Source organism: Euprymna scolopes, chromosome 22 (assembly GCF_053919585.1).
Source record: "Euprymna scolopes isolate OS-2025 chromosome 22, ASM5391958v1, whole genome shotgun sequence".
Taxonomy (NCBI): Eukaryota; Metazoa; Mollusca; class Cephalopoda; order Sepiida; family Sepiolidae; genus Euprymna; species Euprymna scolopes.
The window spans coordinates 113,460,692-113,488,350 of NC_136503.1; the positions used below are offsets into that span (position 1 = coordinate 113,460,692).

Genomic DNA, 27,659 nt, shown 5'->3' on the forward strand with positions numbered 1-27,659 from the left:
CAGGAGGCGGCAAGGGCGTGAGAACACAGGAGCATCTGTGGTGTTTTGTGGTGTGTGTGGGTTCACTCACAGCAAAATTCAAATTTGTTAACTCTGGGTTAGAGTGTAAAACGGTCTTATACGGGTTCCGGAAGTGGACATGAAGAATACTGGGCTGATAGAGGGGGTGTTTGTTTTCATACCAGAGATGGAAAGTGCTGTATTCGCATCTATCAGCCGACGTCTGCGCACATCCACTATCAGGTTGAAGTGGTGCAAGAAGTCCGTGCCTAGTATGGTGTAGGGTAAATCTGCTATAGTAAAGACCCACGTAAAGTCTCTCCGTAATTCCAAGTTCAGAGAACGAGAAATTTGACCGTATGTGGGGATGGAGGAGTGATTTACTGTCTGCAGTGTGATAGACGTAGAGGGGAAAAGAAGTTTAAGTGAAATTAAATTTCTCTGCCCCAAACAAAATAATAAAAAAAAGCAGTAAAACACAATGACACCTCCTTCTCGTTTAAAATGCCCTGCATTTATTTTTTAACAAAAATAACAAGATGAACAAGCAAAGGTTCGATCGGTAAGAGTTCTTGAGAAATCATCATGATTAGAATGTTCAAAGTAGGTGAAAAATCCTTTGGGGAATCATTAAGATTAAAGGGTGATGTTAGATGAAAGTCCTTCGTTAAATTAATGAGATTAGAAGGTCAAAGTCTCGTGTGAAAATAATGTCCTTATTTCAAGGTTTGTGTTTTAACTGGCGAAGTTCGCCTTATTCAAAAGTCCCATGAGGAAAGTAGTCCGTTGTTATTAATTCTTATAGAAAATGTATGGAATGGGTGCGTGTGTGCATAAGTGTGATTTTTAGGTGCCCACGTGGCGTGTGTAATTATGGCTTCGACAGATTTGAAAACGATGATGAGATGAAAACGAGAGGCATGTTCTCGTGTCATATCGGAGCGAGAAGAGAAGAAGGAAGAAGGGGAAAAAAGGAAGAAAGAATGTTTGTTGCGTTTAAATACTTTTTGGACCGGCTCCAGCACAAAATTGCTGCTGCTGGTATTTGGTTTTTGGAAAAGCGTTAAAAGACAATCTTCTAAATTTTCTCATTGGTCGCTTGTGTCCCGTGATACTGTCTTCAACTACGTCCGCCAGAAATATGTCCATTTGTTGTGAGAAAAGCATGTGGCCGTATTTGAAATTATGCCGTTACTAGAAGAACTTATTTTTTTGTGCAAATGCGCGGGGAAATTAAAATTAATAAACGTTTGTTTATTTGCGCACGGGCGCGCGCGCGTGCGTGTGTGTGTGTGACAGCACAGACGACACTGGAGGCTTCTTTGTGAGGAGTTTCAGTGGCCAGATACTGCAAGCAGATCAGGTACCAACCAAGCAACGTGCTTGGGATAGGGAGTCTTTAATAAAGTAGGCACGGTTGTTGTAAATATCACGTGGAGAGCCTATCGTGCTCCTTCCCAGACCTTAGTTTCCCTGGTTCATGAACAAACAGGGCTTTTTGCATTTCCGTGTCTCAGCGCCATAACGACTATGGTAAATACATAGTCTTGGCATGTTTGAATGGCAACGGGGGCGACGGTAGCGGCGTGAAGGCAAAGAGTTAGTCTGGAGTCGGCGCCTGTGCGACTGCGGCTCCAGCTTGCCAAGTTTTTTTTTTTTTTACCTCGTGATTGGGGCTCTGTATGACTTTTAAAATAGTCATATTCACGAGTGGTTTGGTTGTGATGTCGTTAGGTTGTGACATTACGAAGGCTCGCAAGTTTTTTTTTTTTTTTTTTTACTTTTTTTTATAAATAGTTTTAAACAGACCAAAACATCATCTATCCGAAAAGTACAGAAAAGACATTGCTGAAGGACCACGTGGGGAAAAAGAGAAATATATAGTACCCTGGAGGCCTCTCTAGTTTTCATTAATTTGAATGAACATGAAACGTAATGAATCCGTTGATTGAATGAAACCGTCGTCACTACCATATGAGCAAGCAACCTCCCCTTCTCTGTGACTTGAGATTGAGACTCTTGTTATTCGAATGCCAATTACATTATTCGTTCCCCTTCCCTTCTTTTCTTTTCGCTGTAATCATTGCCTCTCCTTCGTCTATATTTGGTATCATCAGCATAGAGAAACAACAACTGCCCACCGTGTCGTAGTCAATCGGTAGACTTGAGATAGATATATAATATTATATAGCTGTATTTCATCATTATATGCTTTTTGTGAACATATAACGAATGATAAGCCTCGTTGCTTCGGGCTCTTAAAGAAAAAGAAAAAAAGAAGGAAAAAAAAAACACGAAAGAGAAAGGAAAGATCTTACGCGCCATAAACAAGATTGGCATAAAACACGCTCATTTTACAAAAAAATAATTCGTACCTTCTTTATTTCTTTATTTTAAATATACCTACTCATTTTGAATCGATAACGAATACACCTGGCGATCTCACAAAAAAGGTAATGTATTCTTTTTATTTCTTTCTGTTTTAAATTCAAATCATAGTAAGCATTCGGTTGTAATTTTCATTCATAAAGTTGATCAGTACGATTACTTCTACTACACTTTATCGTTTTTGCTTTCCATCAATGAAGGAGAAATCCTTCTAGATGGAGGATTTTTTAAATGCTGCCCCCCCCCCAATCCGGAGTGCCTCTTCTTGAGGAGAAAGATTTACTTCAAACCTACCTTGTGTCTTTCTTACTGCCCTCGTGGGGAGGCAAGAAAGTAGAGGGGGCGCTTTAAATGTATTTATCTCGACATTTTGATATTTTAAATAAATTGCCGGGCATATATGACGCATATATCCTCTCTAAAATAATAATAATTATTATTAATAATAATAATTAATAATAATAATTTTTTGTTTGTTTAATCTTAATATTTCGGATTATTACTTTCCTAACTGTACCTACTCGGCGTTGTCCGAGAGTCATTTTTACTTTCATTTTTGTCCCACCTTCTGCCAAATTTTTATTTGAAAAAAAAAAAAAAAAAAAAAAAGGTGCAAGTTGCATCTTATTTGGTGCTGATGATGCACTTATTGATCCGCGCTATTTTTCACGTTTAATTAAAGTTTTATGATATCTGCTTTTATTGTAAGGTTAAAATACAGAATGGGTACAAACACCCTCCCCATGTTAAGAATGTCGTTCTAAATAATAACGTTATTATTTCAGCACGGATCAATAAGTGCATTAACACCTCTTATTTTAATAAGGTGTTCTTTGATTATTAAATTATTAATTGAACCAAATTGTTAAACTATAACAATCATTTTAAGTAAATTTTTTACATGACAGTTTAAAGGCTTCCAAATTCTTTTCAAAGTTCCAAGAATTACGAAATAACGCATTTTTTGCCAACTATTTATTTATAACAGTTTGAAATGAAACTTAAATGCATTCTGGTGAATTTAATTTTTTTTTCTTTAAATAATAAATAATAAATTATTTGAATTTCGTTTTAGTACTTTACGTTATTGAATATTTGATTTCAATAAATAATCGCTTAATAATAGGAAATTAAAATGTGTAAATTACGTAGAGACGAGAAACACAGATATACGAAACTTAAAACCTAATCGATATTACTGAACAATGAACACACTTCGATTATTAAAAACATTTAAAAAAAAAAACGCGTTTCGAGCTTGTAATTCAATTTTTTGTACTTCTGCAGAATACGGTTCGTCCTGAAATAATAAGGTTATTCTATAGAACCCCATTATTAACATGGAGATGGGATGATTTTTTTCCCTTTAACTATTCTATACTTTCACCTAACAATTCAATAAACACAAGATACCGTAAAAAATGAATTTAACTTGAAAATCATCTTTAAAAAATATCACGACCCGAATTCTGTGTAAGTACTTATAAATTTAACGTTGATGTCAAATGATGATAAAAATAGGTTGTTTACGAATGCGTTTTCGGAACTTCAAATCGGAAAGAGCCTAGCTTGAAATCTCGAATAGACGAATAGGTTTCTTTTGTCCCTATTTACTCGCCTCCCCACAAGGGCAGGGTTAGACACAAGGTCAGCTTTTGCTGTGGGAAAAATTCGGCTCCGCCAAACAGGAGAACTCTGAAGTCTAAATTGGAACAATTTTTTTTTTTTGGGGGGGGGGGGGAATTGCCTCAGTCTAGTAAGACTTCTTATTCGCTGAAACTCGGTAACAAAACAGATACTACACTTTGTTCCTTTGTAGTTAAGACCGTTGGATGAAGTCGTGAAACTTACCCCTGTTAAAAATCAAGAAAATATATATTTGTTTTCTATTTATTTTTTTATAATTTAATAAGCCGACACGGGTTCACGTGTACCGGCGGACTGTACCGCTCGAACACGTGAACCCTTCTTCGATATGACCCCCCCCCCAAAATAAATTATTATTATTTTTTAAATGTTGAAGGAAAGGACGTTATATAAGTTCGCCAGAAAATAATTTTATTTTTAAATTATTATTTTTCAGGGAATAAATCGAAGAAGACCCCTCGCCTTCCAAAGAAGAAGAAAAAAAGGATAACAATGTCTTTTTGTTCGTGGTTTGGGTCGGAACATTACCGCGACCATTTTAAAGACGGTAAGGAAATAAAGGAAATTTTTTTTTTTTTTTTTTTTTTTTTGCTTATTAAACTAAATTTATATACGAAACTGATCCCCTGTTCTAAATTCTAAAGTATTTGGTTTTTGTTTGTTTTATTTGCTCTCTTATTTCTGCTAAGTTTATCAAGGTGTTCGTGTTCACACGTAATCGTATAAAAAAATAAAAGCGCATTTTTTTTTTTTTTTTTTTTTTTTTACGGCAAGATGATACAAATATTGGATCAATAGTGAAAATAAATCGATAAAATTCTTGGGTACTTATGTACTTTTGGTACCGCGCTGAAATAATAACGTTATTTCGAAAGCCATTCTTAGCATAGGGGGGGGGTGTTTTGTAACTAATCTGTTCTACAGCGCCGCCGCTGTACCAAAAATAAGCACCAATTCTTGTAATTCTTGTAACTCTGAGAAAAAAACCCTAAAAAACCAGACACATGTGAAGTTATAATTTTAATGTACGTCATCGTCTTAAAAATAACAATGGAAAAACATCAGCCGGGGTGATGTTTTTTATGCTAAGTCGAGGATATGTCCACGACAATCAGTCCAACAGAGTCTGGGTCATTTGAGTTGGCTGAGGTATGATTCTATGCAATTATAGGAGGTTCACTTTCCCAGGCGTTACCTTCTCTCTTTAAGGAGTTAGGGTAAATTTTTACGACGTGCCCCAGCGTAAACACCCCCAATCTCCCCATGGTAAGAACGGCTTTCAAAATAAATACCCCTCAACCTCGAACGTCGTTCTTAACATGGAAGTTGGGGGGGGGTATTCCGAAAGCCGCTCTTAGCATGGGGTGGTTTGGGGGTGTTTATACTACAGGTCGTAAAAAATACCAAAGTTAGTTTATTGCTTTTATTTTCGTTTCGTGTCGGGTACGTACATCATACAGATTTATTTTTATTGTTTTTTATATAGGAGGAATTTTGGACAAGACAAGAACCATTTTTGTAGGCTATATTGCTCTGCATTTTGAGGGTGCTGCTGACGTTTCAATCCTCGCCTTCCGACCTTGTGTCACATCTCCCTACAGTGGAAAGAGATGGTGGGAGGTAAATACTAGCAATGGAAAAACATTAAGAAAAAAGAAAAGTGTCTTTTGAGTTTGGTGACACGTTTTTCTTTTCTTTTTTTTTTTTTTTACACATGAGAAACATCCAACTTTTATTTCATCCAATTTGTAAACGAAAAACAAATGAATTCTGTTTAATACAAATTGCTTTCCTTAGTTAAAATTTTTTTTCACCAAATTTCATCAATTTACAGTTTATTTTATACAACGTTTGTACTAGTGGTTTAACAAAACCGGTTTTCTTAAAAACCGGTTTTCTATGTTGTAGTCTTTTTTTTTTTTTTTGTCTTTGATCTCGATAAAAGAAATACTATATTACAAAAACGTATTCATTTTGTTTACACATAGATTTGAAAAGTTCTCAAAAAAATATATCATTCAAACACTATCGTGTTTGAATATATGGTTAAGTGTTAGTTTTACTCATTTTGAACTGCTCACTCATTTTGCAACCAAATTTCAAAACAATTGTTACAATTCATAGGTCACCTTCTCAGCTATATTTTGAAATAAAAATTTTCAATTTTCGTCCATTAAAACAAAAGTTATAATAAAATTACTGATGTTCAAAAGTCCTCAGAATGAGTAACAAACGTGAGAGACGGTTTCTTCTGAAAGACTCGATAATCACTTCAAAATAAGAATAAAAAGCAAAATGGTGGTAGGAACACACCCAAATAATGACGTGTTTTGTAGTTGTCATTACCAAAACACGTTTCTTGTGTGTGCGTGTAACAAATATTTATAAAAATGGGGGGGGGGGGAATAGAACAAAATGCTGGAGAATTTAAGCAAAGTCTTGTGAATAAAGAAAAAGTAACAAACAAAAGAAAGACAAACTATAAAAAAGGAGCAAATGGAAACCAGACCCGAAAAGTATATTAATTTAGTCAAGTTTTATTGAAAGAAATAAAATACTGAGTTGCTTTTATTTCTCAAAGCAGGTATTAACAAATTAACCTCAGGTACCAATTATGAAAATAAAAAAATAGAACATACAAAAAGGGGTCTCTAATTGAGAGACTAATTCTGAAATTAATTCTATCAAATGGAACGACAAAGTTAAATTTATCATTCAAACGAGGAAAATATACGGTGTCAGTTTTAAAATAATCATACAAAAATAATCTTACTTGTTTTGTAAAACCTGAAAAAAAGAAGCAAAAAAACTGATCTTTAAAAATTTTTTTTTTTTTTTTTTTTCAGTCTTCTTTGAGAGGCACTCTCTTAATCTTCCAGTGTAGTTTTTATTTTTTTTCTCTTTTAAAATAAAAATGTCCGGATGAGAAGGGAATTTAAGTAGAAATGTTTTCCAATACAATCTTTCTTCAAGAACACACATGCCGATAAACTGCCTGTCTTGTCTCACTGAAATTAAATTTCTGTTTCTTCCAGAAAAATATCTAAAAAATCAAACGGTTCCCCCAGTAATCCTTTGAGACTAATAATTTCCCCGTTGGTAAAACGTTGCTTTTTAATTAACAGAGAATAAAATTGTAAACGTTTTTCCCTTAAAGGAGAAAATCCAGAACATATTTAACATCAAAAACCGAACCAAAGAACCATTTTACATTAAATAAAAACACTAAAAACTTATCCAGTTAGGTAGAAAATTAACTTATCTTGCCTTTGATAACATTTAATTGTTATGTATTTGTTTTGTTTTTTTTGACAACTTTTTCGTACCTCTGTGTATAGTAATACAAACCAATTTTTTTTTCAATAGAATTTGAAAATTTGATTAAAAAAAAAACAGTAAACGTTTACCTTTTTGCCCCCCCACCCCGCTGTCAACAGGAAAACTAAAACTAAGATTATATTTTTTGTTCAATTTACATGTCAATAGTTGTCATATTCAAAATAAATAAATAAAATATTTTAAACTTTAGAGTGGGGTTCACTTTACTATATAAATTTAAGGTAAAATTATCACCCACTTCTTGACATCATGATATGGAAAAAACACAGGTTAGTGAATACATTAGAGCAGTGCCAATTTGAAAAATGAATTTGGGATGCTAAAACATACACAATCGAAAAACGGTGTGAAATCAACGTTTGCTTTTATTTTTTTCTTCATTACATAAATTAGAATCAACTTTTTAAGAATATGTTTAGAGATTGGAAAGCATCTTCTTAAAATTAATAATCAATGTGTACAAAGAAAGCGAATTTAGGAAAACTCGTCCCGGGAAAACTCGTTTCGGGAAAACTCGTCTCGGGAAAACTCGACCCCGGAAAACTCGTCCCCTTTCGCTAGGTAGGAAAACTGGTCTCTTATTGAATAAATATCGATTGAAAACACATTTTATGATCGTTCTTGAAGGAGATATTGTTTTTTAAAATAGATTATAGCCCCCATAATATTTTTTTAAAAATATTTTACTTGTTTAATATTTTTGTTTTTTTAAAATAAAATCGATTTTCTAAGTGTCCGTTTTCTACCTAACTGGCTAAGTTCTTAGTGGTTTCACTTATTTTAAAGTGTTTATTATGTTCATAAACGAGACCGCATTTTTTTTTTTTATATTAATATAAAAAGAATTTACTTATTTACCGTTGTTTATAAAAGGGTAAAATCGATTTTTCTACCTCGCCGACTATGTTGTTTAATTTATTTGGAATCGTTTATTCGGTAAAGAAAAAAAAAACACAGAAAACAAACAAAAAACATGTCGAGTATTACGTGAGAACGAGAAATAATGTCCGGTATATCACATCTTAGGGGTCTTGATAATCGCTAAAAAATAGAAAATTAAAGAAATTACTGAGGGAGATTTGGTTTTAAAAAGAAAATAATAAATTTTAATATTTTTAAAAATATAATTTAGAGAGAGAGAGTGGGGGGGGGTAAAAACTATATCTCCCTCCGAAAAACAACCAACAAAAAATGAAATTAAAAAGATTCTTGATAAACGATAGCTGAGTTTTCAATAAAATTGATTAATAAATTTATTTAGTGATTACTTTTTCTCTTAATGATTGATTTTAGAATTTTGAAGTAAAAATTTAAAAAAATTAAAAATTAGTTAACGAGATTGTTAGCACATGGCATCTCTCGCGCCAAAAAATATTTCGTTTTTAATTTATTAGTTAATTTTTGCAAAATTTGACAGGACGACAATAAATGTTGATAATTGATAAAATTATAATTTTAAATAACGCATGAGTGCATTTGGTATGAGAGAAAACAAAAACATAACAACAAAAAAACTATCATAATTAAAAAAACAAAACAAAAAAGTAACGAAAAATCGAATCGCTCCCTGTTTTTTTAATTTTTTGGTTTTGTTTTTATTATTGTTTTTATGACTCCAAAAAACATCGTTAAAATAAGAACAAAAAAAAAATTTGTAATTAACTTTGTATGAACATAATAAACGCTTTAAAAGAAGTGAAACCACTAAGAACTTAGCCAGTTAGGTAGAAAACGGACACTTAGAAAATCGATTTTATTTAAAAAAAAGAAAAAAAAAACATTAAACAAGTAAAAATATTTTTTAAAATATTATGGGGGGGGGCTATAGTCTATTTTAAAAAACAATATCTCCTTCAAGAACGATCATAAAATGTGTTTTCAATCGATATTTATTCAATAAGGGACCAGTTTTCCTACCTAGCGAAAGGGGACGAGTTTTCCCGAGACGAGTTTTCCGGGCACCAAGAAAGCAGATGGTGGATTTTCTTGAAGCCATTTTTTGATTGCACAGTTTTTAGCATTCCAAATTCAAATTGGTACCACTCTTATACATTAGCACCAAATATGCGTAACCATTTTTTTTTTTTTGTATCTAACCCTACTATATTTTTAGAAGAAAAAAAACAGTACTTGAAAAAAAAATTGCCTTCATCGACCTAAACAGTAACTCTTTGCATTGATAACAGTACAAGGAAAATAAATCTAAAATATACAACAGTCTCTAACAATTGCGCTCCCAAAACAATGAAATGGTGGAAATGAATATAGTTGATGCAAATACGTAACGGAAACCACCAAGCCTGAAACGAAACATGAAGTCATACCGAAATACCCCATTTCATAAAACTATTCCAGTTTCAACACTAATTGCACTTTCAAAAAGATTTCATTCATAAAAATGTAAAAAATAAAAATTTTCTTCTTGGTTATTGTTTTGTGTGCGGAAAAGGTGTTTTGTTTCAAGAAATTGTTTTTGTTTTGACATTTCTTGTGTTACCATGAAACAATAAAAAAAAAAAAAAAAAAAATTTTTACTTTACTTTACTTTTAAATAATTTCTTTTCGGTTTTAATAATAAAAAAAATAATAAACTTTTATTTTTGCATTTCTTTAATTCCTTTTTTTTTTTATTTTTTTTTTTTTAACATTTGCGGCATCGTGAAACAATAAAAAATAAAGAAATTTCTATAAATGAAATCTTTTTTGAAATAATGGAATATGGCCGTCACACTTTAACTGTGTGTTACATTTCAACCACTCGGACCCACAAGAATAAATGTTAGCAATAGTTTACAAAATCAGTTAAATTCACGCGAGATCAAATCAGAGTTTGAATAGTCGTTGATGTTTATTGATCCTGAGTCTGTAAAGTCACGAAATTGAAGCGAGATATTTTGATTTTAGTAATAAAATCAGTTTATTGCCTCTTGACAGTCTTCAAAACACATATTTTATATTTTTAACTGTATTCCAAGATAAATTTATACATATATATTTTTTTTCCGTGTGAGTATTTTTGGGGTTTTCGCATAGTTTTTTTCTTGTTTTCTTACATTAACCTTCGATCCCTTCTCATTATGCTATTAATCATAACATTAATATCTCTCATTGCTCGTTTGATAGATGACTGCCCAAATAGTTTTCCTTTGGTTTAAAACTTCCTCTTTTAAATTTTTGACTAGACTAGTTAACATAATCTTTTGCCAAGTCCTATGACTCATTATTGCTCAGTTACATCTAACAAGATTATTTGAGAGAAAACTAATTAATCTAATCTTTTTAGTTCATGGCCCCATTTTTTTTTCCTTTTAACACTCCACCCCTGTTTGGCGATATTATTCAAGACAATTTTGGCCTATTTTTGTCTCTTAACTGCTCCACTGCTCCACTGTCTGCTTGGCAAAATGATTCAAGCCAAAGGCATTATCTGTGCCTCTGACTTAATTGGATATCAATATCTTATGCAAGAATTATCGCATTTTTCCCATTTTTGTGTTACAGTACAGTTTGACCTTATCATTAGCATCGACAGTTCTATCTAATGCAAGCACTCACTACTCTCTAATTTCTGCTATCGTCTAAGCTTCTTTGTTCATAAACTGGACAATCAAATGTCCAGTCACTAACTTCTGATGGCTAGGTTATGCTCCATATCTGGGAAATTTAATTTGTTGTCCAAATTCTGTCAAAAACTTTCAGACTGTCTATTGAAAAAATTTGTTGCTTTTTACATTCTCTATTTCTGTAATCAAGAACTGATTGGTTTGTTTCTATGTCCCTTGTTTGCGACTGCATTTTTCCATCGTAATATTTCTTTTTCTTTTTTTTCTTCATTTTAACCCTTTTTTTTTTTTTTTGATAATAAGCCTGGTAACCGGCATCCAAATTAATATTATGTAATGTGGTCAGTACACTTTAACCGTATCGTTACGTTTTAGTCACTCGGACCTGCACGCTGTCTGATACTTTGTCACAAAGAAACAAAAATAAAAGAGGAAAGAAATAAAAATTTGACTCAACATTTTTTTTTTTTTTTTTTTTAGAAGCAAATGAAAGGCATTTATTCATGACTCTTTCAAAAAAAAATGCATTTCATGATCTTTCAAAAGTCTTTTCGCGCGCGCGCACCCCCCCTGTTTTACAAAATTCTGCCATATAACATGTGCGTTTTAAAAATCTCTTCCCAACCACCTCATGCTGGCCCTAGCCAGCGCTTTCTTACCTTCGTACTCACACATCCACCTTCCCCGGCATGCAACTTACTTCTCCTTTCTCAACCACGTGCGGCCCTTTTTTCTGCCATTTTTGTCACACAAGCTTGCGCATACTTGCTACTTTCTAAAACGGCTGCTGCTGCTGCTAATATTTCTGCTAGTCAACTATCCTTCGACTGCTTCTGATTTTCTCGTACGTGCGCCATACGCGCTATGTTATAACATATGTAAAATACTGCTTCAATAATATATTAAATGTATTAACACAAGTGCTGAAACTGGGATACTTTTATGAAATGAGGTGCTTCTTTATGGTTTTGTGTTTCGTTTCATGCTTGGTGGTGTCCTTTCCTTACTTGCATCAGCTGTATTCATTTCAGCCATCTTTGTTATGAGGCACAATTCTAAGAGATTGCCTAATAGATAAGCTATGGATTCTGATTTTCATCTATCATCGGTAGTTAATGTCTGATCAGCACAGACCACAAGTCTGTTTTAAATTGGTGCTGCTCTAATACATTAGCACCCGTGTTTTTCCACATCATGATGTCAAGAAGTGGGTGATCATTTTACATTAAATTTATATAGTAAAATGAACCTTACTCTAAAGTTTAAAATATTCATTTTTTTTTTTTTTTTAATATGGAAAGTATTGACTTGTAATTCGAACAAAAAAGATATAATCTTATTTTTAGTTTTTCTATTAACAGTATGGGGGCAAAAGTTTTTTTTTTTTTTTTTTTTTTTGTAATATACGGATTTCTTTTATTGAGATCCAAGAATAAATGACAGACTTGAATAGCTCTTCTTTAAATGAAATATGGCTTCAATAACATACCACTAGTTGTAACTATTCATAATTTTTTTAATCATGCCCAATTTTTTTCTTTTTTTTTTTTTTCAAAGTTAAAAAATTCCAATTTCTCTGACCGAATGTGGAAAAACATTCGGTATTGCGTTGACATAATAATTAGCAATTGTTTCTGCATTATGAAATAGCTGCTGAAAATTAGAAATTTTGACATGTTGAAATAAATAAATGGTAAGATGATTAAAATCTTTGAATTTGGAATATAGCTGTTTTGTCATTCATATATATATATATATATATATATATATATATATGTATATATACACACACACAGGATGCTTCCACAAAGTCTGGCTACATAATGTAGCCAGACTTTGTGGACACCCTGTATATATATATAATGGTAAATCATTATTGTAGAAGGCAGTGAAAAAGGAAGATGTATGCACTTAAATTCGATGGGTGATCTTTTTCAGACTCAAATCACCAACTAACAGCCAATATTAATTTCAGTTTGTTGTTAGAATGACCACTCTGGGACTTTGTTGTCAATGTAACCATACTTCTAGGATCTTTTATTTTGGCAACAGCAGCTGCTGCTATCTTTTGCAGGTGATTATAATCAACAATTATTTTTTTTCTGACAATGTTTATCTTTATTGACTAGGTGGCTTGACTTCAACCAACGATTATTTTATTTTTGACAATCAATCATTTATGTTGTTTTTGTCCAGCCAAGTGCATGTCCATGTCAACTGTACCTATTTCTGTCAAATTACTTTTTCGACAAACTTGGCCTAGATATTTAGCATCAGCACTTTGTTGCCATTCCTCCCCTGTCGACTCTCTGTCCCCGATGTCATCTATAGATTAAATAGCATTTGTCTTTAGTCTGACATGAAACTGCATTTGGTGTATACATTTATGTCATGGATTACTTGTCAAAAATATAAACGATCAAAAAATATTAAAGACTTAAAGTTTGCAACCATTTTTTTTTTTTTTTTAAATTTCTTATTTTGTTCTAGCTGAGGATGCCGTGTCCTACTAGATGCCAGGCATTCATCTGCTATCTTATACATTCTAACCTGGAGATCTTTTTATGATTCTAACCGTCCCTTACAATTGTTTCTTTCTCTCTCTCTTGCACTTGGTTCACCGGGTATATTTGCCAGGCATTAAAAAAAAAAATCTTTATGAATCCAGTTGCTCCTATAATTACTGGAACAATAGAGATCTTTTTAAGATTCTACTTTCTTTTCATGTTGTCCATAAGACAGTAGTTCGTTATTTTTTCTCTCTCAGTTCTGTTTAATCAACATCATTGGAAATACTAAATTCTACCAAAGTTGCTTCTTTAACCTTGTCCCATATCATGATATCAGGTTTTATAGCTCCGTTCTCTATATATGTAGCTGTAAGAACTACATAGTCATAGTGGATGGTGTATGACTTATTTCCAACTGTTCTTTCTGGTAAACATGTTCCAAGGACTTGCTGCTGCATTTGATGTTCAACTTTTTGCAGATGACCCAATCGAGATATTCACACACTCCATTTTGACACATTATACAGTAGCATTCAGCAGCACCTTACAACGAAATGTCAGATGGCTTGCACTGTGTGTGTGTGTGTGTGTGTGTGTGTGTGTGTGTGTGTGTGAGAGAGAGAAAGAGAGATAGGGAGAGATCACTGTTTATAGAGATGAGGGAGTTGAAGGAGAAATAACATCCCCTAGTATCTATATCAGAATGGGAAATCCAATAAGAAAAGTCCACCCTCAAATCAAATGGCAAGACTGTTCAGTTAATTAAAAAAATTGGAAAAATTAGAAAATAAATAAGAAGTGTGGCGTAGTTTGCTTGAAGCATTGTTAGAGAATAAAACGTATTTTTAGAAGGCTAAAGCAATGCAGGAGTGTACAGTCGTTGTGTTTTGTTTTTTGTTTTTTTACATGGGGGTCACCACTTATCAAGGCCCGAAGGCCACTCGGGGATAAGGGTTATTGCGTGTACAGTAATCAATGAGATAGTATTGTAGTAATCATTAGTATTGGAGGTTTTGATAGTGTCTTACTTAAGGGGGCAGTTTGTCAGGAGTTTGTTTATGTTGGACTTGAAGACGTCCAAGTTGTAGTCGGGTGGGAAACAGGCAAGCAGCAGAGTTCCACTGGCGTGCAGTTCTAAGAAAGAAGCTTTGCTCATCGAATCTACATTTGGATTTAGGCACAGATAAAGAGTGGGGAAAATTATTGACAGTATTTTCAGCCAGACGGGTGTTTCTCGTGAAAGATTGGCGAGGGGGAACGAGGGATTGGAGCTCAGACGAGCACCTGCCATGGAAATAACAATAAAACAAAGACAAGCTGGCAACGTCTCTTCTTGTGTGAAGATAAATAAATAAATATATGAATAATAAATAATTCAATATTTTTTTCTTTTTTATTTATTGTATATATATATATATTTTTTAATATATATTTATTCATTTATCTACCTGAATTTTAACTGTGGGTGGTATTTAATTCCAAAGGTCCTTTCGGGTAATAACCTATCGTCAGTGGAGAAATGAATCCTCTCTAGGATGTAAATTACAAAAAGGCTGTTTTATTTAGATTTAAATCCAAACGCTCACAGATTAATTAATGTCGTTAAATAAATAATTTGAAAACGAAAAATAAAATAATTTATAAATAATTTCTAAAAAGAAATTTGTGAATAAAAAAAATATTTGTAGATGAAAAACTAAACAAGAAAATTATTAACTACAGCTATAAAATTTTTTTTTTTTAATTTAATTGAAATTTTCATTATTTTATTTATTTTTATAGAATTAATACTTGTAATATGAGATCTGGTAAAAAAAAAAATTATATGTAAAGACCTAACCTTTTTTCCTAAATGAGAAACATGCTGCTTGACACGTGCCCATTTATTGACCTGTTACACAGGAAACTGGTTTATTTGCAGTAGAATTCAGATAAAGAAACGAGAGAGAGAGAGAGAGAGAGAGAGAGAGAGAGATAGATAGAGAGAGAGAGAGAGAGAGATAGATAGAGAGAGATAGATAGAGAGAGATAGAGAGATAGAGAGAGATAGAGAGATAGAGAGAGATAGAGAGAGATAGAGAGATAGAGAGAGATAGAGAGATAGAGAGAGATAGAGAGATAGAGAGAGAGAGAGAGAGAGAGAGAGAAAAAAACATTCCTGAGGCTTTTTTCTTTCTTCTTTATCTTAAGAGGTTTAAATTCTTTATGCAAATCTCCATTGAAAACAGATGATGATCTCAGATAATATTAGCATCTTTAAACCGGCTGCTTGACATCAGGTTAGATGCTGCTGCTGCTGCTGCTGATGATGATGATGGATAGGTGCACTCTGAGTTAATAAGTATTAAGCATGTGTTCTATTTACATCTACTTACATCAGTAGGGTGCATATTTGACATCATTATTTATCAAAAAGCACTTTTATTAAAAGTACTTTATTAAAGTAAAAACAATCGGATTTTATCTGCAATTTCCTGAGATCAATGCACTGCGTTTTAATTTTTTTTTGTTTTTTTTACCCCCCCCCCTCCATCCCCCAACAAAGCATTTGGAACGTAAGAAATTATTAAAGAATGTTTTGTTTTTCTGTTTTAGAAGCGGTGAACTTTAAATTCAAATAAAATCCCAAAAATATTTTGATTATGATTTTGATTAGTATAATTTAAATACCATTTTGGGTGGATGGCTTGCGTGTAGTTGACATAATCTAAAAAGTGCAATTTTTGTAAATTCTTCACATTAAATTAGGCTGCATTTCGGCAATATGTCAAATGTTGTCTTTCAAGTAGTCTGTTATGTCTGGTTTATCAATGTAGACATGAGACTTAACATATCTTCAAAGAAAATAATCTAATGGGGTTAAATCGAATGGACAAGGTGGCCAGATGACAGGTCTATTTTGTGAAATTATTCATTCATCAGTCTCTTCATGACGAATTGGCAAACCATGTTGAACTCAACATGGTTGCTAAATCTGCAATTAAAAAAATAGTTGTCAATTTAAAGGTCATCACCTCTAAAAACTACCCTTTATTTGGGATCGTATCTCACAGGGGACTATAGGGAGTTGAGCAGGAGATCTGTTCACCTGACATTTAAACTTCAGCAGGTTAGTACCGTTAGGAGAGAAGGAAACAGAATTCCAAAGTCTAGCAATCTGAGGGGGTGGGGAACTATTAGAGTAGAAGGCTTTCCGTCATCTAGGAACCTCAACAGTGAAGAGGTGGAATATAAATGAATGTAAAATTATTAGCTTGTATAAGTTATCCTTTCTTTCTCCTTTTGTTTAGTTTACCTTTTCCATTTCATTTCTTCCTTTCTGCAGCAAAGGAAAATTGATTTAAAAATCGATAGGTCGTCCCCCACAAGTATATTTTTACGTAAGGAAAATATCTGCACATTTAACCTGTGTGTTTTTACGGTAATTGGAGAAAAAAAATACAGCTATATAGTTAAATATTTAGAGATTTATAAAGAATCAGAATCGGTAATTGTATTGGAATCGAGAATTTAGTACGGAGTCAGTAATTGTATGGGATTGGGAAAAATATTGGAATCATCCCATCACTAGTGAAAACACTTGCCACATGCCAAAATGGACAAATGTTTTAGTTAATTAACCCTGTGAACAATTTTCACCTTTGCAGTAACAGTCTTAAATCTAACTAACTCGGTCATTGACACATAAGTGCTGCCAGTTGTGCTACATGACCTTGAATGTATCAAATTGACAGACAAAACAGTGGTGGAAAACAATTTATCTTTCAAAATAACATAATGAGAAATGTCCGTCGAGTGAAGCTCCTACTTTTTCATTTTATATAGAAATCGCTCCAGACATAAATGGTCTTCCATGAACAGTTTCTTTCCAAGAACCTCTCACCTGTGCAACACATTACTATGGGACTGCTTGCATGCATGCTACAACATGATTGTCTTTAAATCCAATAACAACAAATATTTGTCATAAACCAGCTACATAAGTAATTCAATTTTGTTAATTCAATTTATCCTTTTTCAATCCTTTCATAATATTCTTCATCATTCACCTGTCAAATGATTCATTTCATGAACCTTTATGCTTAAGTGAAAAGTTGATGACTTTTTTTTTTTTTTGTACTAACATGCAATGTATTATGCAGTGATTTGGTACATTGTTTGGTTGTCTAAACGAGACATATTCAAACTTACATAGTGATACATAGGCGATCAGATCACATGCACATTTTCCTGTTTTCGTCCAAAACATTTGGTGCTCAAACATGAACAGATTGAGAAATGCCAACCTAACAAGACATCCGGTCTCTTGCTCACTTCTTGTCATGGTTTTTGGTGAGAGGCGAGACCAAAGACTTGAGATCAAAAAGTCTGAACTTTTTTCTACATCTCAAGCAAGTCAAATGAATACAGATGCTACTAAAAATGGCTATTTTCAACAAGTACCTCAGCACACCACACCAACCTCTAAGCAAAACAGAAGGTGCACAAACATGCCATATGATACACAATGGAAGACTTGATAACCTATGGTTTAAGATGTGTAGATATCTCCACTGGACGATCTGCAAAAGTTGAATATTGAATGCAGCAGCAAATTCTGGGAACATGTTTACCAGCAAGAACAGTTGGAAATAAGTCATACATCATCCAGCTACATAACTAGAAATCGGAGCTATTAAACCTGACATGGTAATATTGGACAAGGAGAAAGAAGCAACCTTAGTAGAAGTTAGTATCCTCAATGATGTTGCATTAAAAATAAAGCTCAAAAGAAATCCATCCATCCAGCGCAGCCATAGCCGAAATTGAACTCACTACACAAATTTGTAGTGTAATTCAAATCTTGTCGGTAGCTGAATACTTGATGCTTCACCAGAGCTATCAAGGGTATGTTTTATCGTGACACCATCACTAGATGGGGTACCTACCATGACTTAAGAGAGTCGCATCTACTCCCGAGAGAAGGATAGACTGCGCAAGTTTCTCAACCAGTACATACAGTGCCTCGCCTTCCCAAATGGTCACCCATCTGGTACTGGCCAGACTCAACATTGCTTTAAAATTGATCTGGCAAGAACCGGTGTGTTAACGTGATCTATACACATAGAAAGTCAGAGGAAAAAGATGACTAAATACCAAAGTGTTATGTACGACATGAAAATAAACTGGAATCATGGAACGGTCTCCATCATTCCAGTAATGAGAGAAGCAAAAGAATTTAAAAAACTAACTGGCGTATATACCCAGTGAACCGAGTGCAAGAGAGATACAAACGATTGCACTTAAAGGGATAGTTAGAATCTTAAAAAGATCTCCAGGTTGGAATGTATGAGATTGTGAGTAAATGTTTGGCATCCAGTAGGATACCCCATCCCCAGCCATAACAAAATTGAAATAAAAAGAGAAAAACAGACACATATATGAAGTAAAGAATATATGAATGCCCCAAATGTAATAAAAAAGCACCGATGTTATCAGGGCCATAGACAAAGAAAATCATTTTAGATGAAGCTCTGGTGACTGTCTTCTTCTTCATCTAAAACAATCCCAGTCAGATGAATACAAAAACTAATATAAAATGGCTAATTTCAAAAAAGCATCTTATCATCCCAAGCTTCACGGGCTTTTTTTTTTTTTTTTTCTTAACATTAATTGCTGAGAAATTAATCTGCAGATTGACCTTTGTGTGTATCTATTGTATGTTTTCTTTGGTTATATCAGAAGATGCGATAAATTCTTGTAACAGATGCAAAAAAAAAAAAAGATTCTGGATTTATGCCAGTGTCTTGGCCGCTTTCTGATGACCTAGGTAAACAATACTTACATAATGACTTACGTAAGCTTTTATTGTTCTCTTATGTAACGAAGTAACGAAATAAAACGTTAACTGATGATTTATAGTCTTTTAATCTCTATAATCTAAACACACAGAAAATAAAAAATAAAAAACACTGAAAAACAGTTTATGACTGAGACTACCTGCAAATACTTGACCTGCAATATTTAAGCGATTTACTTATACACACACATATATATATACTAGCAAAAGTACGCGTCGTTGACTGGGTTCAAAGACAGCCTACAGAAAATTGACTCTGATTTATGAAAGTATGATAGGTTATGAAAAGGAAGGGTTGTAAAGAGATAACTTCGAATTTGGGGGTATCAAAACCAAAGCAAAATATGATGAAAGTAAAAATAAAATAGATAAACCCCATAATTTATTATACCATACCTGTTCACACTGAAACACTTATCACAATATTCTGTGGATCTATATTAAAAAAAACCTTGTTAAACTTTGTGACATATTTCCATTCTATGGAGGTCAGGCGTGAACAAACACCTTATAATTTTATTATACCATATTTCTTCAAACTGAAACATGATTATCAAAGTATACTTACGCAGATAGATATGAAAAGTCTTTATTAAAGTTTGTGCCTATTTCCATTCTATGGAGGCCAGGCGCGAACGCAGACCCCACAATTATACCATCTCTATTTAAGTTAAAACATACTTATCAAAGTATTCTTATGTACATCTATATCAAAAACACTTGTAAACGTTTTTTTTTTTTAATTTTTTAATTTTTTATTTCCATACTTTGTGGACCAGGCGCGTACGCAGACCCCACAATTTAAATGAATCATCATTATGCCAGATCAAAAATACCCATTCCTGTGTCTCGATACATCTATCATTATATGTGATCAGTTTTCTATAATTGTCAACCATATAGGAGCCTATTTGTGACCAGACACACACAAAGACGTTTGCGCATGTATATATGTGTATATATAAAATGTGTGTGTGTATATATATGTGCGCATATGTGTGCATGTATAATGTGTGCATATATATGTTTGTATATATGTGTGTGTATATATATATGTGTGTGTGTGTGTATGTCTGTATGTATATGTGTGTGTGTGTATATATAATCTTGGAAGTTTTTTTAACTTTTAAAACTATATAAAAAAAAACTTAATTTTTATATTTTTTATCATTCCTTCGAAAATTATTTAGTCAATAAGTCATTTAATCACCTGCAATCAATATTATATCTATATATCTATAATATAAAGCTGGACGTCTTTGTGTGTATCTGGTCATGAATAGGCTCCTATATGGTTGACTATTATAGAAAACTGATCACATATAAATTAAATTTTAAAAAAGAACAAAATAAAATAAAAAATTTGGTTCATCCTCTTTGTTATCTCTCTCTCTCTCTCTCTCTCTCTCTCTCTCTCTCTCTCTCTCTCTCTCTCTCTCTCTCTCTCTCTCCAGCTATGGATTCAATTAGTATTGTTAATCGTATCTTCTCACTGTCTTTCTTCATCAATATAGAAAGAGAAGGGAGGAGAAAAGTAAATGGAAGCAGTAACAAATGGAAATTTATTACATTTGTTAATAAACAGAGAAAAAGATAGTTACATAAGTGAGCATGCTGGATATTATATAAAATAAGATTTTATTTCCTCTTAAGTCATCAGATTTAAACCCATCTTCAAGACTTACATTATGATGACTTAAGAGGAAATATAGAGACGTGTGCAGAACAGGAGATGTTGATGCATGGCCATGTTGAAAAAAACGGATGAGAGTTATTGGTTTGGTAGATGTACAACAGTTCAGTTATTAAGGAAGAGTCAAAGAAAATATATGAAAAAGTGTTTAGAAATTAATGAGAGATATATATAAAAAAAAAACCTGCTCATAGGTAGGTTACTTTGGAAGTCAATTTCTAAGTTGTCCAACACATGCTAACATATAGACTAGACATTAAAACAATTATGATGATGATGATGGTTGAATAAGTATATTTATCAATCAAATCTAGCTGAAACCACTGTCCAAAATTTTCCCCACTCTTTATCTGTGCCAAAACCAAAACGTAAATTCCACGAACAAAGCTTCTTTCTTAGAAGTGCACGCCTGTGAAACTCTATTCCGTTTGCCTGTTTCCCACCTGACTACAACATGGATGTCTTCAAGTCCAACATGGACAAATTCCTGATGAACCGCCCCCTTAAGTAAGACACTTTATCAAATCTCCAATACTAATGTACTATACACGCAATAAACCTTATCCCCGAGTGGCTTACGGGCCTTGATAAGTGGTGACTACCTTGTAAAAAAAAAAAAAAAAAAATCAAATGTTTGTATCACTCTTACTCTGTCTCATTGCATGTCATTTGATACACCCAATCTTATTTTATATAATATCCAGCATGCTCACTTATGTAACTATCTTTTTCTCTGTTTATTAACAAATGTAATAAATTTCCATTTGTTACTGCTTCCATTTACTTTTCTCCTCCCTTTTCTTTCTATATTGATGAAGAAAGACAGTGAGAAAATACGATTAACAATACTAATTGAATCCATAGCTGGAGAAAGAAAGAGAGATATAACAAAGAGGATGAACCAAATTTTTTATTTTATTTTGTTCTTTTTTAAAATTTAATTTATATGTGATCAGTTTTCTATAATAGTCAACCATATAGGAGCCTATTCGTGACCAGATACACACAAAGACGTTCAGCTTTATATTATAGATATATAGATATAATATTGATTGCAGGTGATTAAATGACTTATTGACTAAATAGTTTTCGAAGGAATGATAAAAAATATAAAAATTAAATAAGTTTTTTTTTAGGGGCTTGGTCGACATTCACCGATCCCTGGTATCACTGTGATGTGAGCCTAGGTAAATGTTTCTCAACCCCTAACAAAAAGTAAAAAGGTTGTCAGAAACAGCATGAAGGTGGAGGCAATTTCGAAAGTTCAATAAATGACTTTTATTTAACAATAGAAATAAACAATTACCAAAAATTCACTTTTTTATATAGAAATAAAGAGGTAAATTAAGACATTAAATAAGAAAGGACGATAAGTATATAATTATATAATAAAAATAAATATAAAAATTAACCAATGGTAAATATTACCTTATGCTACAACAGAACACTGACCACTCTAATTTGTTTTTTAGGGGTATTCGAGGTTGCTGACAACGAATCTGATAATCAAACCTGCCATAAGCTTACCGTTTGCATGGTCCCCCTAGACCTTGGGATTATTTTGTGCCATTTCACCGCCTTCAGTAGTGTTTTTCTTACATGATATGTTCGCGTGCGAACGGGTATAGTGGAGTGCCTTATCACATCGCGCAGGATTCTTTAAGCGGTCATTTCAAATTTAAGTTTAAAAAAATGGGGTTAATTTTTTTTTTTCTTATGTAGTTTTAATGCTTTTTAATTGATCTAAAAATAGTTTTCATGGGCGGTTTAAAAAAACATAATCACCAAACATATTTTTATGTTTTTCGTTCTTTTTTGGGGGTGAGGGTAATCAATTATAGGACTTGTGTAGTTTAACAGGTGCTTCTGCAGTTTAATTAACCGTTTTTCCATAAGTAACGCGCCGACATTTACCATTTCACAAAAATTCTGTTTACATTTCACATTAGAATACAAGCGAACAATGATGGCCACGTATCCTAATAATAATATTTCCAACATATGTGCAACTAAAATGGAAAAAGTGAATATCAAATATTACAACTTGACATTTGGAATTGTCTACATTGGTTGGAGAATATACATTTTTTTTTTTTTTAATTTTAAAGCTAAATCAAATGTATGGATCCACATGCGTGCAAACACAAAACCTTTTGTCAGTTGGTTTAATTTTGAAATAGTTAACTTCCTGATGCATCCCACGCCGTTTGTCTATCAAACAAACGGGTGACAGCTGGATATACACAATTAAATTGTCTAGTTAACAATTATGGACATTTAAGTCTTCTTGCTAAAGGGAATGCCTTTTCTTTTCTATTTTTTTATGGAGAGGGGAGTAAGTTGTTTACGTAAAGCAGCAGAGAAAGTGCTTTCTATCCACATAATTAAATTGAATAAGTTATGGGCTGTCTGTGACAATTCATGTGCAAATGTAACCTTAAAATAATTGCACAAAATATAAAAATACATTCTGAGCAAATTAGGTACACTGCCATTCAAAAATGTGGGGATAGTGGGTGTCATTGATCATCCTTGGTCTCAAATACTTAAAAATTGTCTATCCTACTATTAACTAGAAATAACTCACTTACCATAATACCACATTCGTTTCAGGGACTGTCCTACTTAAGCTAAACTCAAATTTGAACGAGTGAAGTATGCATGGTCTCCCGTGAGTGCACAGTGAAGAGGCATAAACAAAAATGACCAAGTTCTGCATTGCCCCTCCCCCATTTAACCCCCAAAGTCTCCTGGGGACGTCAAATCCTGGTGAAAATGAACAAACGGTAAAGTTTTAGGCCTTAACATATGTAAATTTGAGTTCTACACCATGCAAAAAAAGAAATGACTAAATCCATCATTTGCCCCCCCCCCCTCATTTAGTCCCGGAGTCCCCAATGCTTTAACATATTTAAATTTAAAAGTTGAGTTCAGCACCATGCAAAACTGCTAAATAGACATATGCAAAAAATTTTGGACAGATATGGCAAAATAGTTCCAAAAATGGAGTGTTTTTATTAGCCCTAAAAGAGCCCCTGGGGCACACCCAAGAGTTATTGCGAAGTATAGACAAACAAAGTTATATAAAAATCAGTTAGTTACAACTTTTCAGAAAGTTTTATAAAAATCCAAGGCATCAATTTTGTTTAATAAATGCAAAAATGTCAATTTTAGCCATTTTAACCCGAAAGACACCCCTCGGGTAGCAACCAGAGTTTTCCTGGAAAATCCATTCTGTTACTTTTTTATTCATATCATGTTTAATGTTTGTGCAAAATTTTAAAAAATTCCAAGGTGTAGTTATTGAGAAAAGTGCGGACAGACAAATGGACGAACCTATGAACGGATAAAGATGAATTTACAGGTCCACCCTCCGTTTGTCGGGGATGGGGGCCAAAAAGTGTTATTGAATTAATTACAGTAATAATATTTCATTGCGAGGGAATGGGGAATAAACTAGAAGCAACAAAAATTGGTTAGTAAGGCCCTCCAAACCCTTTCTAAGTAATAAGCCACCAAGTGTTTAGCCAGGTCAATTTCTAAGGAGTGGGATCTAAGTGTGGGTGAAAAGAAAGAGTTGAGGAGTGGGTAGAGTTCTTCCAAGATGAGTTCACATTGGGAATAATCAAACCTCTTTGACTTGACACACTTTTTAACCCTTAACTTAACACCCTTATCAATTCCTCTCTCCCCTCGTGGCCGAGAATGTTAGGTGGCTGGCTTTTTTGCCTTTCGTTTCCACCTTTGCGTCAAGGCTTCAGGGTTAAATCCTACCTTCCTACTAAAACGTTTTTTCTTCTTTCTTTTACGTTTTTTGTTTAACACACACACCTCCAAACACCTGGGCAACGCCGGGTACCCCCCCCCCCGCTAGTCTATAATATAAATCTCACCTGTCTGTTTAAATGTATGTTTGTATGTCTGCATAAAAATTTCGACAGAGGTGATGAATTTTCATGAGATCAGTGTCATTTTGAAGCTCGACGTCTCTGACAACAAATATCAAAAAATTGGCTAAAAACATTAATTCCTTCACCCTCAACTCAAGGAGGAGTCGATTTTTTGCAAGCCATTTTTGCTATTCATCATATCAGTTGGATTGACTTTTCCTAATTTTAACGTTCCGAACTTCCGGTCACATCAGAGTATAGCGGTAAGACATCAGATTTTTAACTTTCTTTTCCGCCTTCGCGCCACGGGTTCGAGCCAGTCTGCCTACTACCACTTTTTTTTTTTTTTTTTGCGCAACACGCACCTCCAAACACCCGGGCAATGCCGGGCACCCAGGCTAGTAATTAGATATAAAAAAAAATACAAGTTCAAATTAAACTCTATCTTTACAAGCACCACGATTATGTCCACCTAATTTGAGCGTTAACTTGAAAAAATGGTTTAATAACTTTTAAAATATAAATGATTAAATTATAATAGATTGTCAATAGTAAATTGTTTTCTATTTTTTTTTTTTTTATTAATAAAAATACAATAAAAGTACTGATTTATTTAAATTGTTTTTCAAGGTGAAAAAAAATTTTTTATCCAAAGTTATTAAAGCCAATTGTGTAAGATTTTCAAACAGGAAGAAAAGTTGTAAAAAAAAAAAGTAGTCAGCAAATAACTGTTACCAAAGTCAAGAAAAGTGACTCTTTTACTTACAATATTTTTTTGTATTTTAAAGGATTTTTATGTATATTTTTTTTTATCGATACCTAGGTGAACTCAACATATTAAAAGTGGTTTCAGATTTGACACTATGTGAAACTTCAATGCCATAGATTTAATTAAAAAATCGAAAATTAAATTAAAAGGCATCAAGTAAGGAGCTAAAAAGGATGGCAGATGATTATTGCAAAGGCAAGCTATGCCTATTGATCTTAGTCTTGAAAAGACGCAGGTAGGAGGAAAACAGTCAGCAGGAAGAGTTTCACAAACTTGCAGCTCTTGGAAAGAAGCTACTGTATTACAATGCGGTATCAAAACAGCGAATTGATGGAGACCACTAGACCAACAAGTCAAACGAGCATGAACAAAAGAAGCAGAAAATAGATCAAACAATTTTGAAGAACACATGCTATAATAGTATTCACTAGCGGGTTCTGTGGAAATTCAACAGGGGACTCATTCATATGTAATGTATTGATGCTGGCATTCTGTAGATGTTCAGTATAAATGGAGACGCTCTGATATTATTGTAACATTTTTGTTAAAACTGTAAAAGTATTTATCTAAGCTATCAGGAACGCCTGGCATAGTATGTTCGTAAAGTACGCTTAAATATGATATTTTAATTCTTGCAGATTTTGTATATATTATTATAGAGTTAATGTTTGATCGATTTTTATGTATTATAAAGTTGCGATTTCCAAAATAAAAAATATATCCATATGACTTGGATGCATCAGTTTGAATCGAAACTGAAACCAAAACTTATGAAAAAAAAATGCATATATATATATATATATATATATAACTTGAGTTTCTTCAACTACAATCGAAACTGAAACTTGTGAAGAATTGTTGGTAAAATTATTTATTACAAGAAATGGAAGTCCATAGCAATTAAACGACAGTCACAAAATCAATAACGCACACGCTATTCTATTAATATACAGATAGAAAGGATTGAGACTAGCAACATCACATGTGAGAGAGAGAGGTTGTAGAGAAGAAAAGGTGGGGGAAGCAATCAAATTTCTAATATGTTTCTGCACTTTGTCAAGAACCCTCAAATGAGATAGAGGTTCATCAGCCCTAATATGACAGCATTCCTCCATACATGGTCTGATTCGTAGTGAGAGAGAACAGCCTCAGGTGTGAGAAAGTGTTTAGAACAATAGTAAAAGACTGAGACTAGCAACATCACGTCTGTTAGAGTGTGTGTGTGTGTGTGTGTGTGTGTGTGTGGAAAAGAAGGATGAGAAATATTAAGAGTTAAATAATTGTGTATCGGTTAATGTTAGTTTTAAAAAAACTCTTGTAAATGTCTGACCTTGGATTACATTTTCAAAGTCGTTTCATTTACATACATTCCTCATTTTATGATGCGAGAAACTAATGAAAAAAATTTTCAATCAATTTTAATTGGTCAGTCAACTTCACAGAAAAGTGTTATATTACCTCCTCTCTCTAACGTTTCACAAGTCAATACCTAATAAAATACAAGGACATTCTTAAACATACCACGTGTTGCCCACATTCAAGTACAGCAATCCTACGTGACTAAAGAAGTAATTTGATGATCGTCTCTAGAAATGAATTCTCACCGAGTTAAAGTTGAACACAACAAAAAAAAAAAGAGGTGTTTGAAAAAAAGGAACTTTTATTTTTATCATTACTGCCTTCTCTTCTGACAATGGTGGCGGTGCACTCCTCTTTGGGGCTATTATCCCTTAATTCATCATTGATGTTAAAATGTCTCCACTTATGGTGTTCGCTACAAAATCTTATAAAACCACTCATACCTCTTGTACACCTTCTCTCTTTGAGCCGTATAGAACATCTAACCATCGGAAACTGTTCTGTCTGAGAACCAGTCACCTCCAGCTATGATGATACTATTGCTATTCAGGGTTACCTGGTTGAGAAACGTCTTGGGAACACAACCAGCTCCCCGGAGAATAAAGGATATTCAACGATAGGCACATGTTGGAAATATCAACAAAAACGGGTTGATATGTCGT

The 27,659-nt window shown here is 33.3% G+C and overlaps 1 protein-coding gene across 1 annotated transcript in view; it reads left to right on the forward strand.

The window, feature by feature from the left end:
- Positions 1-1,386: 1,386 nt before the first annotated feature.
- The window catches only part of LOC145243657 (methionine-R-sulfoxide reductase B1-like), a 48,806-nt gene continuing 22,533 nt past the window's right edge, over positions 1,387-27,659 (forward strand). Inside the window, exons 1-2 of the mRNA XM_080106699.1 lie at positions 1,387-2,453; positions 4,472-4,582. Of these exons, the coding sequence (XP_079962825.1) occupies positions 4,528-4,582 (55 nt within the window). The 5' untranslated portion in view covers positions 1,387-2,453; positions 4,472-4,527. The remainder of the gene's footprint in view (positions 2,454-4,471; positions 4,583-27,659) is intronic.